The 14,643-nt window shown below is 39.0% G+C and overlaps 1 protein-coding gene across 1 annotated transcript in view; it reads left to right on the forward strand.

Moving 5' to 3' along the window:
• The window catches only part of Vps41 (VPS41 subunit of HOPS complex), a 183,700-nt gene that overhangs the window by 128,800 nt on the left and 40,257 nt on the right, over nucleotides 1-14,643 (forward strand). Inside the window, exons 12-16 of the mRNA XM_008851607.2 lie at nucleotides 3,080-3,209; nucleotides 4,752-4,867; nucleotides 6,568-6,624; nucleotides 8,546-8,607; nucleotides 10,315-10,396. Of these exons, the coding sequence (XP_008849829.1) occupies nucleotides 3,080-3,209; nucleotides 4,752-4,867; nucleotides 6,568-6,624; nucleotides 8,546-8,607; nucleotides 10,315-10,396 (447 nt within the window). The remainder of the gene's footprint in view (nucleotides 1-3,079; nucleotides 3,210-4,751; nucleotides 4,868-6,567; nucleotides 6,625-8,545; nucleotides 8,608-10,314; nucleotides 10,397-14,643) is intronic.

A 14,643-nucleotide genomic window follows, 5' to 3' on the forward strand; every position in this document is an offset into this window, starting at 1 on the left:
GCAGGTGGAGTATGCTCCCCTTGTTTGTGTCCTCCTCTTTTTCTTTTTTCTTTTTTTTTTCCCAAATGGCAAAGAATAAAATGGTGGAGAAAAGCCCTGGGAGCCCTCGTTTTGAAGTGGTAGCTGCACATGAGCATTTCTCTGAGCGAGCACTTGCATTAGGAAGCCATCACTATAGTAACTGGAGCTCTGGGTACCCATGTTGCTAGGCAATGAAATGCCGTAGACTTAAGTGAACCCTCAAACCTCCTAAAATCAATAGGGTTGGCTTCTAGCCCCATTGCAGGACATCAAGTTATTATTATTTTATTTATTTTTTGAAAATACGGAAAAGCAGTCACTCCTGAGGGAGTAAGTACAATGCTTTTTGATGAGGAATGTGGGGAGGATTGAGAACGTGATTGAAAGAAATAAGGGAAGAAGCAATAAAATGGAGAAATGGAAAGCCTAATAAACAACCTATCAAGAAGGAACCAAAGGAAAAGAAAAAAGGAAACCAGTGCCAGGGCACTGTCTCGTGTCTGTAGCATCAGTGCACATCTTAAGTCCTTAAATACAGAATAAGCTAATAAGATTAACAAAAAGGAATAAAGAGGCCAGCTTGGAGCATGCTCTCTTTTATGCTCTTTTTAATGTTGAAAAGATGCTTTTGTTAGATGAACCTGGTTTTTCATTAACCCCCATGCATTTCCTTTGTGCGACCTTTTCATAGCCGCCACTTTCGCATAGGCTGTCACTGCTACTTTGTGTGGCTCTGTGACGTCATTCCTCTCTTCTTATGTGGCTCCCATCATGGTCATATTGAATGCACCCTAATTTATTTATTAAGCTGTTCCCCAATATTTTGCTTTTCTTCCGCTCACTGTTAAAGCACATGTGTGAACTGAGTTGTGACTGGGCTTAGGAGTCAAAGGTAAAATAGTTTTTCTTTCTTTGACAGGGTCTCCCTAGTCCCAGCCCACCTGGAAGTCACTATGTGGTCCAGGTTGGCCTCAATTTTACAAACATTCTCCTGCATCTGCCTCCCAAGGGCTGGGAGTAAAGCAGTTCTTACTCTTGGGAAGTTCCTAGAGAAGAAAGTGGGTGATCTGATCAGGGAGCAGAAGTAAAATGAGATGGATCACATTGGTTAAACTTTTCTTAACACGTGAAATTTGTTTTCTTCTCTACTTTTACTTCCAGTGCTGAGAATCAAACCACAGAGCTGCACACATGCTAAGCAAGTGCTGTCCCTGAGCTATATCCCCAACCCTAAAGTGTTCTCCTACATAATTTTATATTGTTCAAAATTTTTCATCCTGTCCTGATTGTGATACTTTATTACTTTCATCACAACCAGTTTTTAGACTATTCCAGTCTTTTAATTATTTTCTTCTGTGAAATTGGGAATTGTTTTTCATTTCTCCACAGCTCTGATAAATTATGGCAGATGCTCTCAAGGTCTTCTAGTAGTTGATTGTTTCATTCTGTTGTTTTTTTTTTTTTTTTTTTTTTGAGACAGAGTCTCCTTGTAGCTCCAGCTGGCCTGGAACTCACTATGTAGACCAGGATGGCCTCCATTTCACAGAGATCCGCCACTTCTGCCTCCCAAGTGCTGGGATTAAAGGCATGTGCCACCACCCCAGCTCAGCTGTCCATTCTTAAAGTATTTCCCATGCCTATGATACAAAGCTGTTGTAATTACTTTTGAGTTAGCAAAATTACTCAGAGAATCCACATCACTGTTTTATGTAAAAACTACTAAAACCTAGCTCTCAATTTTGTTTTTTCCATCTTGCTCCTCTCATCCACCTTCTCCATGCTGATAAAGTGTTTTATGTGACATCTTGGGATGATGGGGTGTGTGCTTCATGCCGATAATGCTGCTCCCCAAGAAGCAGGGGCATCAAAGCAGAAAGAATGCACTTACCCCGCACATCTGAGGTCTACCATAAATTTCAGGTTTCCATGCCTCCCAGTCTAACTATTGGCTTACTTAACTTTAATCTGAATTTTTTGACCCTTAGTCTCTCCATCTATAAAATTCAGAACAATCATATTTAATTTACCTTAGAGGTTTTAGTAAACCCAGTGAGCAATATGAATTATCGCTTAGGATGCTCTTGAACTTCCCCAGATCCTTGGCAGATGTGAGCTCACCCTAACCCTCTGTCATGGTCTAGCGCTTCTCTTTCAAAAACTGTAGGCCATTTATGGTGTGTAAATTTAAGCTAATTAAAATCAAATACAATTTGAAATTTCGTTTCCTGGTCACAGTACCCACATTTCCTGTGCTCAGCAGCCACCTGTGACTAAGGTCTGCCGTATCAAGTAGCATGAACGCAGAACGTGTGCATCCTGACGAGGTCTGATCTAGAGGTGACTCTCAATCATTCACTTGTCAGCATTACTAGTAAGTTTGCTAGTATTAGCAGTGATTTGGATAATGAAGTTATTTTTTAATAATTTTACTTTCACATCCATGCACAAGAGTTGTAAAGAACTGGTGATAGTTACTTGTCTCATTGCTGTGATGCAATACCCGGTTAAAGCAACTTAAAGGAGGTAGAGTTTATTTTGGCTCCCAGTTTAAAGTGCATCCTGTCCTGGTGGGGGAACATAGTGGCAGGATCATGAGGCAGCTGCTCATATCCCACCCACAGACAGGAAGCAGAGAGAGATGAAGGCTGGTGCTCAGCTTACTCTTTTTTAGCCTAGGACCCCAGCCTATGGGATGGCATAGCCCACATTCGGTGGGGGTGTTCTTTGCTCAGTTAAACTTTTCTGGACACTCCTGCATAGACATACCCAGGGTTATGTGTCTATGGTGAGTCTAAATTCCATCAAGTGATGAAGATTCTCACAGACCACAACTTCCTTCGGATTGGATGCTGGAATGATGCGGGGCACACATGGTACGGTCCTATATTTTTCACACAGAGGTCACAGAATAAGAGACTATTAGGTGCCTGTTTGTGGTAAACTTTTACAAAGACTTGTGTGTAACAAAATGATAAATTCAAAGCAAGTATGGATAACTTGTTCATTTGTGTAACTTACAGAAATAGAAAATGGGCTCTTTTTATCTCTTTCCCAATAGGAAAGAGAATACTGTGCCAGGCCTCGACTAGACATCATCCAACCACTTCCTGAGACTTGTGAAGAGATCTCTTCTGATGCTTTAACAGTCAGAGACTTTCAGGAGAATGAATGCAGGGATTATCATTTAGGTGAGAGAGAAGGGAGATCTATCTGCTTGTTGCGTTTCTTACACTTACTGTATTGTCTTACACCCAACTCACCAAAGAGGGAATTTTAAGTATAAACTGCTGAAAGGATCTTAGAAGATATATGGGCATGGCTTTGCTGATGAAAACCAGATTTCCAGGTAGAAAAGGAAAGGTAGTGCATATAGAAAATAGGAAAGGTAGAGACGGGACCAGGGCCAAGGTGAGAAGTGGGCTCCTTTTCTGTTGTGTTTTTTTTCTACTGTATTGTCAAGCTAGCTAGTCAGCTGGCCTTTTTTACTGTGCTGGGAATCAAACCCATGGCTTGTACGTACTAGGCAAGCCCTGTCACTCAGCTCATCCCAGCCTTGTCCCATCGAAGTGACACAATTTGATGTCAAGCATCACGACTCTGTGGTTGTCCCATCACTCCAAGCTCTATTTCCCTAGAAAGTTTGCTGCTGGGTGACAGAGAAGTTGTCTTTCTGTTTAGAACTGGGTGCTGAGAGCAAGGGTTAGCTCTGCCTCATCACTAGGCATTGGAGAATACTTGAAGAGTGGTTGGATGAATGCACTTAAGCACTCACTGCTCAGAAGCAAATGGAAAACCACTGCTCTTCACCCTACCAAGGACATCTGTGTTTATCCTCACATCCTTGTAAACTCCACTGAGGAAAATACAACACTCAGGCTTTTTAGAAAGCCCTTCCTGCTTTAAAAACAACTGACATTTTGTGAAAATATGTTTAGTTCTCATTTTGACCAAAGAAATGAGGAAACACTCTGTGTTTGACCCTTCTTATATGAACCTTTAATCAGCTGGAATGTGTGAGAGTATATTCTGGACTTGGCAGAAAACAACTGTGATTCACCACTGAAAGCATACCATCTAGGTGTTTTGCTCAGAGCAAACTGCTGCACGCTTAGAAACCTTCAGATCGGGTTTTATAATTGATTCTACAGAAGCCCTCACCATTGACTTCATACACAGCTTACTGAAATGATAGATTGTGTCCTCAGGGCCTGGGTATCTGTCATTTATGCATTAGATGGCCTTCACCCTGATGAGGAGGAAGCAGTTATTGCTGACTGTAGGATGTAATTGTTCAGTAAAAATATAACGGTACTGCAAGTGTCCATAAATAAAGTTTATATACAGTAAATGAAGTCTCATATGTAATGGACATAGAGGGAGAGTTAGGAGACTATTTTTCATCTGAAATCAGAATGTTATGTATTAAACTTGTAGTTTCAAGACTACCTTATTTTTTGTTTGTTTTTATAGTCTTTTCTTTCTCTAGCTTTTCTTTTCTTCCTTCTCTCCTTCCTCCCTTCCCTTTAAAATAGTTTTATACTTTAGCGTATTTGAAAGCACTGAAATATAACCCTACCTCCTCCCTCACTTTCCAGCACAGTTAAGCACACTTGGCTGCAAAGGTAGGTAATTGGCTGTTCAGTCTGAAATTGTAGGCTAACTACATCCTCTGAGACCATTGTCACTTTGTAGTGTTGAGTCACTCAATTTGTCCTCTCTCCTTTCTCAAGAATATTCCGAAGGGGAATCACTATTCTACATTGTGAGTCCAAGAGACGTCGTAGTGGCCAAGGAACGAGACCAAGATGATCACATCGACTGGCTCCTTGAAAAGAGGAAATATGAAGTAGTTTTGATTTTACTTTCTTGAAAGTATTGGCTTCCCTTAACACAGAAAAGATAAAGGATTTTTATAGTAAATCTTTCATATTGGGTTAGCATACTCCAAACCAAAAATGTGTAGAAGGCTAAAAACCGTTACCATGCTTCTCTCAGAAAACAGGGAACAGAAAGTTGGCACTTAGCATGACTGGCTTTGCCGTTGAAGGGAATGAGTTGAGAACAGAAGGTGGTTGAGAGAGGGAGTCATTTGGAGCAACGTACTGGCATTTTTGGTTTGATTTTTTTTTTTTTTTCCCCTAAGGAAATTAAATAGAACTAACATTTCAGAATTTTCTGTTTGGATGTGCTAGTGAAATCATTCATTTTATGATTATTTATATGTTAGGGAAAGAGACCAAATTTATACTTACTTAGAATGGGATGAATCACTAATTTGGATAAAATGATATTGTCTACTTCATTGAGCCATGGTTTAGACAAGTTTAAGTAGAAAGTGGTCCGACTTGACTTCCTTTAGGAGAAAAACATTTTTATTCAACTTTAACAGCTGTAAAATTTTGTTTCTTAGACTCTGTGGGTGTGCTTGAGTACCCATCAGTAGGAAACAGCAGTCACTACTCTACCTGGAAGGACTGGGGGAATTTTTTAAATTTGTAAACTGGAGTCCAGATATTAATACCTGATTCATAACCCAGTTCTCATTTTACTTTAAGGTGTTTTAGAGATTTTTCTGTTTATGTGTTCATTCATTCATTCTTTCATTTCTCTCTCTCTTTCTCTCCCCCTCTCTCTTTTCCTGTGTGTGTGTGTGTGTGTGTGTGTGTGTGTGTGTGTGTGTGTGACTATATGCATATGTGTGTGTGTGCAGGTGTATGTGTTTGTTTAGCGCTTGAAGGTCAGAAGATGGCATTGTGTTCTCTATCACTCTACCTATTCCTCTTTAGGCAGGGCCTCTTCCTGAACCACAGGCTCAGGTTTTCTCTGCAAGGCTGGAAATCAGCAAGTCCCAGTGGACTCTCTGTCTCCCTCATATCCCCAGAGCTGAAGTTACAGGAATTTGGGAGAACTCCTGGCTTGATAAGTGTATTCTGGAATCTGAACTCTGGTCCTCATGATTGCAGAGCAAGCACTCTTAACTGCTTAGCTATCTTTCCAGCCCCTAGATTAAGTAACTTCTTAAGAAATTATTTTATGACTCAAACATTTGTGTTAAACTAATACCTGTAACCTTTCCAAAATAAAAACAAAATTTGGTTTTTGAAAGCTTAATTGTAGGTATAGAGGCATGTGTGTATACTTGATATTTATTGAAACCTATAGGAAAAGACTGTGCCTTACAGATATAGAATGACAGATTTTTTTTTTGCTTGAAGACTAAGAGAATTTGTTGTACTCTGATTTTTTAATAAAATATAATCCAGAATCTTAATGTGGAAAATAGTTCAAATGGAAATAAAAAAAGTCTTCAGTCTTCATTTTAGTTGACTGTCCTTGTTTGAGTTTGAATTCAGTGATGTTCATTCAGCTATAACATTAAAAATCCCAATGCCTTACACAAAGTCCACAGGAAAATAACACTTTTTTTCCTGTAGTACAGAATGTTAAAACATAATAAATACAGATTCTAACTGCGATATCTTCTCTCCCACTCCCATTTTCTCTGCTTTTTTTCTGGTCCTTTTCATTGTGCTTATGTAAACACAGGAAGCTTTGATGGCTGCTGAAATTAGCCAAAGGAATATTAAAAGACACAAGATCCTGGTAAGTGCACTTTCGTTATTTGATACCTAACCGGTTTTACTAGGTCATAGGAGACAGTAATTTGAAAAGAACAGGTTCCTCTTGTGAGGTCAGACTATTTCATTTTATTGAATCAGATTCTGATTGTAAACAAGAGACCTGAACACCTGCTCAGGCATAGCTTTAGAAAATTTGGAAGCTATATTATGAAATACACTTTAAATACAAAGTTTCCCAATTGAGCATGTGTTAAGTTTCTTTAAATCATAGGTAAAATCACATTATCACAGAATCTATCAAGAATGGTTTCTTAAAACTAGATTGGTTTGGTGTCGCCATGATAACAAACTCGATTGCTTTTGTTAGGGAGACTATTCTAGGAAATCAAATACATTTTTATTACATTTTGGACTCTGGAAAAGTACAACGGCTGGAATGCTTTTTCTTTGCCAACTATGGCAGTGAATTTTCAGGCCGAAACCTGACAAATCATACCCTTTACATGTGAGAGGTTCTGACCTTAAAGAATATTTAGCCCTGTACCCCTTTGTCCACAGATGAAGACTAGCAACCCTTCTATGGCTATTTGAGTATTAGCACTCATTCCTTCTGCTTTTCCCACCTTAAAATTCTCTGTAAAACTGCACATAAAACCTTAATTTTCAAAAAATACACAAGTAAAATAATAAAGAAGAGAGAAAACTAGAGACCTATTAAGTCACAGTTGTGGAAAATAAGCAGTCTTTCTTTAGAATAGTATGTTGAAGATACAGAAACATGAAAAGACTTGGCTTCCTTGGTTGTGTCAGGCAGTTAAAGAGATTACTATATAGAAAGTTAAAAAATGGTTATGTAGGCAAAGATAGAATAGATCCTGAAGGGGCATCTGTAGTTAGGAACTTGGTTCTGTTTTGGAGCCTGTAGGAAGAAATTTAAGCTTTTAGTCCTGCCTCAAGTTTCCCTGATAAACTATGAACCAAGGGGCAGAAAATAATCATTGATAAGTGATCTGGTTTTAGGGGCATAATTTCCCCCATTATAGTCATTAAGGAAGACATTTTATGAACTAAAGCTATGGTATTTCCCTGTTCTCTTAAAATAGCCTGCCCTGTACATTAACTCTACATAGAACTTCTCCCCCAGCACAGTCTAATTCCTTCCCAGACATGCAGGAATGGTAAGTGGGCTCTGCCACTTCTGTCTTCCAAGAGGCAGTGCTACAAACACCCATTCCTATATAACAGAGGAGCTAATGCAGAAGTTTTTCTGCATTCTGTTTAAGCTTCTTGTGAAAATGCTTCTGATGAGAATAAGAGTTCTGTAGAGGGTAAGAAAGAGCTGCCCTCCCACCCCCATGTCGTGGTCACACTGGCCACATGTCCCCAGTGGAATATGTAAGTAGACACATCTCTACAGCCGTTCAGTTCTCCCCTTCCAAATTGTCGGTCTGTAAGCTCACAGGTTGGAATTACTTGCTTTTCTGCACCCATTTTCACTTTCATGTTAAGCTGAATGTTTGTTTCCCTTTTGTATGATAGTCTGTCATTTATTGTTCTTACATGTCTTCAGACTTCATGTTGAAGAGCTCACATTTTACAGAAGACACCAGAAATAGACTTCTGCCTCTAGTGACAATTAGAATTGTTAAGAGCATGTTTCTAACACTGGAGATTTTCTCTGTAGAGCATATCTTAGAGGGGGTGGTTTAGAAGCTTTTAAAAAGGAAGCTATAGTCATTTTATTTAAACTTTGATTACTAAAATATATGAAAAATGAATGTAAGTGCATTTAAATCTGAATATGCTGAAGTATACCTACGTGACCTGAGCCAGGACACAGACAGGCTGGGTGGTGCCACAGTCCCCGATGTCCTGTCAGAAACTGACTTTCGCCTCTTCAGTTCCAGCTGGATTGTGACATCCCTTCATTTACTTTTCAATAGGATATTGGCTTGGCATATGTAAATCACCTGGTAGAGAGAGGAGAATATGACATGGCGGCACGGTAAGACCAACTTTTTCAGTTAATTATCATTGATGGCAGCAACAAAAATAAGGGATTCTTTGCAATTGATGTTTTTCATATCTCTAAAAGAAAATTTTTGAATATTAAGTTTTTCAGTCACAAAACAGATTAATATATATTATTTCTGCAGCTTCTATTTCACTTTTACCAAAAGGGAATTGCTTTATTTTCATTATTTACTAAGAAAGGTATCAAGAACTATGGAGAGAAAGTCTATGCTTCTCCCATTTTATTTTTAGAAAATGTGTCAGTATCAGTCTGCCAGTTTTATGGGACAAGTAAAAGACATGAGACTCCTGGACCAGAGCTAAATGACTGTTTTGTCAGCTATAGTAGCCATCATGTCAGCCTGTGTTCCAAATCCCCAGTTCCCACTTCCCATAGTACAGCCTATAGTGTCAGCCTGCATCCCAGAGCCCAGTCCCACTTCCTAAAGTATAGCACATAATAATCTAACAGAACCTGCCTATTACAGGCTTGTAAAGGGAGAAACACCTGAGTTAGAATGTCTTCTCTAGTAGGTATTATCAGTCTGGAGAAGAAGCACACCTGCCCTCAGCGCTGGAGGGAAACGCTGTATGTGTCCTTTAAATCTCTGGAGGGAGGCACTGTATGTGTCCTCTAATGGCTCTGGAGGGAGACACTGTATGTGTCCCCTAATGTCTCTGGAGGGAGGTGCTGTATGTGTTCTCTAATGTCCCTGGATGGAGGTGCTATATGTGTCCTCTATCTGGAGGGAGGCACTGTATGTGTCCTCTAATGTCTCTGGAGGGAGGCACTGTATTGTTTTCTAGTACCTCTGGAGTGAGGCACTGTATGTGTCCCCTGAAATCTCTGGATGGAGGCGCTGTATGTGTCCTCTAATGTCTCTGGAAGGAGCCACTGTATGTATCCTCCAGTGTCACTGGAGGGAGGTGCTGTGTATGTCTAATGCCTCTGGAGAGAGGTATTGTATGTGTCCTGTAATGTTTCTGGAGGGAGACACTGTATGTGTCCTCTGATGTCTCTGGGGGGAGGTACTATATGTGTCCTCTACGGTCTTGGGGCTCATTGTGTTATACACACTGTTGAAAAAAGTGCAAAACAAAGTACCTCTGCTTACAATCAAAGGACAGTTGTTTCTCACAAAAGTGTGGCAATTAATTGGAAATTCTCAAGCCTGCAATATTGTCTTCACACCTGCTTTATTTAATTACTATTTAATTATTAATAATGTCAGTCACCTGAGATTATTTAAGATTCATTCATACATAAATGGTAATTATGCATTAGGATAAGAATCTAATTTTCTGAAGTCTCATTTTTTAGCCCATTGTTTAAAGCTATTCCAGAAGGAGCTGGAGGTTTAGATACAGTAATTTTTTTTTTTTTCTCAAGAGTCCCAAGCAGCAGTGCTTTGTAGATATAAAGGAGACTCAGGATAGGAAAGTCAGGGAACCCCTAATTAGTCTTCTGGAAGAAATCCATCTTTGTACATAACTGTTTCTGTGGTTTTCATGATTCCCATCAAGCCCTGAGTGCAATCAGTTGAGTCATGGTGATTTCTCACATTCACTGGCACTCAAGACAGAAACACAGAACTCTGGGAAGAGATTGTCTAAACTGCTGGGGAAGATGTCTACTTACTCTGTCTATATTTGTTGTTTATTTACATTTTCTTTCTCCCTGGGATCTTTTTGCTGCCAGCAAATGTCAGAAGATTCTTGGGAAAAATGCAGCACTATGGGAATATGAAGTTTATAAATTTAAAGAAATCGGACAGCTTAAAGTAAGCAAAATTTTAACTCTTAATTTTTGCATTGCAGTTTATTAAAATGGAAATATAATTAAAATAATGGAGTTCTTTGTTAGGACTATGTATTAGCTTGAAAGAATTAAGCTTTGAGGAAAATGTTCATACTTGATTTGTATAAAATGCATACACATGTGTACAATGTTAGCTATAGCCTTCCAGTTCTCTATTTAGGTTTTCATCTTCCTTTTGGTGACTTTGAGAAACAGTTATAATTTGTATTTATTGAATTTTTGTGTATTTCATAGAGAATATCTTGGACAATCTTAATCATCTTTATACCCCTGTCCTCACGAGAACCCTCCCAACAGCCCCCCCCACCCATATACTCTGTCATCTGTGTTAACAACCACTAGACATTCCCCAGTGCAAGTCCATCCACTGAGATCTAGTCAGCCTATGTAGAGTCTCTTTAAGGAAGATCAGTTCTTTCTCGCCTAGCAGTATCAGTTGCCAATATTTCTTCAGGTAAGATTGGAGTCTGCTATTCACTTTCCCAGTTCTATGCTGAGTTACTGTCTGAGTTTGCATGGGGCCTGTGTATGCTGACACCATTGCCATAGAATCATATGAACAGGGTCCCAGAAACTCACTGATTCCATATGGTCATTCACCTCTTTCCTGGCTCTTACAATCTTTTCACCCCCTCTTCTGCGAATGTCCCGAGACTTGGGCGGTGAAGGTTAATATAAGAGTCTTGTCCAAGGATCAGCATTCTGTAGACTACTAAATCTCTACATTATGGTCATTTGTGACATTTTTGTATTCTTGGTCCTCTGTTGCATGAGGGATCTTTATTAATGAGAATTGACATTCATTAGTGTCCTCTTCTTTATTTGGAAGGTTTTAAAACAAAAGACTTCCAAAGTTTACTGAAAAATTAATTGATTCTTCAATGTTTTCTTTGTTTTCTTTTGGGTGTTGGGATAGAGCCCAAGGCCTCAGAAGTGGTAGGCAAGTGTTTGGCCCCTGAGTTCCATCCCTAGTTTGCAAATAATGTTTTACCTACTGGAAGACAAATGAACAAAGCTTCACCACATAGCTCTAATGAATAATTTTACAACTTTAGTTTATTCTTCATACTAGTGTATAATATGCATCAATCAATACAGCATTCATTTTTTAAAATAAATAATTTATTGACAATTTCATACATGCATATAAGGTGTTTGATCAAATCCATTCCCACTCCCTCCCCTCCAACTACTCCCATATCCCAATCACTTTTTTCTGATAACTCCATGTGCTCTTTTTTCTTCTTTGATTTTGTTTTTTTAATGGGGCTTTTGGCTACTCTAACATTCCCCCTTCTGAAGAGGTAACCCTAAAGTCTTTTAAGGATTAGATTAAAGCTCCCAAATATTTTCAACGTTTTTGGCCTTTGGAACAGAGTAGGTTGCTAAGAGGCCCAAGGACATTGTGAGTTTTAGCCAAGAAAGTGGCTACATTTCTTTGGGGTCTTTTTACCCCAATCGCCTAGCCAATTCCTACCTCCTTTTCTTATCACACCATCCTCTGAAGAGATTACCCAAATTGCCAATAGGGAATCGGGATGCAAGCCGCTCTGGCTTCTTCCATGCTGAACAGGAACACAAGGTGAAGAAATTGGAGTGCCCCTTCAGTGGGTTTATCTAAGAGACTCCAGAGTGCATAACTGTTATCTGTAGGGGGAAAAGAAAGTCCTTGACTGGTGAATAGGAGATGTGAAGGAAAAGTAAAGCAAGAGTAATTAGCATTACAAGTTCTAGACAGAGAACTAGAAAAAACTCAGAACAGACCAATTTTCAAATATTTATATGAGATTCCATTGGAATTTCTTGACAAGGTCTTCTGAAAGCATCCCTCTATTGGATTCTTCCTCATTTTTCTTTTGTCTTCCAAGACTGGACTCTAGAGTGATGGATTCAGGATTTGCTTTCAGGTATTTTGATAGCTGTTGGAGTGGTTAGGATCAGTGTCAGTTCCCTCTCAAAGGCTTCAAGATTACTGAGGGGTTGCTGAGGTGTATGTATGACCTGAGGGTATGCACACTGGAAAGCCTTTACCCAGCATGGGTCATGCCTTCTCTTCCTAGCCTTCCCCAGATTGTATACTTTAGCCCTCCCCAAATCCAGGAGGCCATGTGTGATTACGGTCAAATTACATTCGTTTGGCTGGGAAGAGTCGCTGAGTAATGCAATGAGGTCCAATGTCCCTTTTTGGCCCTCCTTTAATGAATGAGCACAACTGTCAACAAGCCCAACTGTGATGATGTTTAGCGATCAGGCTCAGCTGAAGTCATGATTATGGTAGCTATTTCATGCAGAAGGGACTTCTGTACAGCATCATCTTATTAAAAGCACCAGGAATTTAAAAGGATTTGGTGCTAGGATCCACATATGAGGGAGAATATTCTTCATTTGTTTTTCTGAGTCTGTTATTTCACTTAGTATAACAGTTTCTAGATCTGTCCATTTACCTGCAAATTTCATGATTTCATCCTTCTTTATTGCTGAGTAAAACTCCAACATATATATGAACCACATTTTCATTATCCACTCATCATTGAGGGACACTTAGGTTGCTTCCATCTCTTAGCTATTGTGAAAAGAGCAGCAACAAATATCTGTACAGTAGGATGAGTCTTTTGGGTATATGCCAAGGCGTGGTATAATGGGATCATATGGTAGGTTCATTTTTAGTTTTTCAAGAGTTCTTCACACTGGTTTCCATAGAGGCTGCAGAGTTTGCAATCCCACCAGCAGTGAATGAGTGTTCCCTTTCTCCACAACTTTGCCAGCATTTGGTATCATTTGTTCTCTTGATTCTAGCCAGTCTGATTGGGGTAAGGTCATACCTTAGGGTAGTTTTAATTTGCATTTCCCTAATTACTAACGATGTTCAACACTTTTGGGGATGTTTCTTAGTCATTTTTATTTCTTTATTTGAGAACTGTCTGTTTAGATCTTTAGCCCATCTTTTAATTGGATGATTTGGTTTCTTGATTCTTTCTTTTTGAGTTCTTTATATAGTCTGGATGTTAAACCCCTGTCAGATGTGTCACTGATGAAGATTCTTTTCCCATTTTGTGGGTTTTTTCTTAACTTTTTTGTTTCTTTTGCTGTACAGAAGCTTTTTAGTTTAATGAGGTCTCACTTGTTGATTGCTGACCTTCATTCCTGAGCAACTGCTGTCTGATTTAGAAAATCCTTTCCTACACATATATCCTGTAAGTTACTGCAAATATTTTCTTCTAGTATTTTCAGGGTTTCCAGTTTCACATTGGGGTCTTTGATCCATTTGGAGTTGACTTTTCTGCAAGGTGAAAGATAAGGATCTAGTTTCATTCTTCTACAGGTGGAGATCCAGTTTTCCCAACACCATTTATTGAAGATGCTGTCTTTCCTCCATTGTGTTCTTGGCACCTTTGTCAAATATGAGGTGGCTGAAATTGAGTAAACTCAGGTTTGGATCTTCAATGATGTTCCATTGACCTATGTGTCTATTGTTGGGCCAGTACCATGCTGTTTTTAAGATATAGCTCTGTTTCATACTTTGTGATCTGGTATAGTAATGCCCCTGGCATTGCTCTTTGTGCCCAGGGTTGCTTTGACTACCTGGGGTCTTTTGTGCCTCCATATGAATTTAAGGATTATTTTTCTAATTCTGTGAAGCATGTCATGGGGATTTTGATTGGGATTGCATTAAATCTATAGATTGCTTTTGGTAGGATGGTCATTTTCACAATATTAATTCTTCCAATCCATGAGCATGGTAGTTCCTTCCATCTACTGGTGTCTTCCTCAAACTCTGTCTTTAACAATTTAAAATTTTCATTGTAGAGATCTTTGGTGACTTTGGTCAGATTTATTCCAAGATTTTTTTTGTGTGTATCAATTATGAATGGGAGCATTTCCCTGGATTCTTTCTCCAATTGCTTGTTATTGGTATATAGAAAAGCTACTGATTTTTGTAGATTGATTTTATAACCTGCCACTATACTGAAAGTGTTGATCAGTTCTAGGAGTTTTCTGGTGGAACTTTTGGGATCTCTTAGGTATAGTATCATATCATCTGGAAAAAGTGATAGTTTGACCTGTTCTTTTCCAATTTTAATTTCCTTCTCCTGTCTTATTGCTCTAGGAGTTTCAAGCACTATATTGAAAAAGAGTGGAGATAGTGGACATCCTTGTCTGGTTCCTGATTTTAATGGGAATGCTTCCAGTTTTTGTCTATTTAGAATG

Source organism: Nannospalax galili, unplaced genomic scaffold (genome assembly GCF_000622305.1).
Source record: "Nannospalax galili isolate Female #2095 unplaced genomic scaffold, S.galili_v1.0 scaffold1386, whole genome shotgun sequence".
Lineage (NCBI taxonomy): Eukaryota > Metazoa > Chordata > Mammalia > Rodentia > Spalacidae > Nannospalax > Nannospalax galili.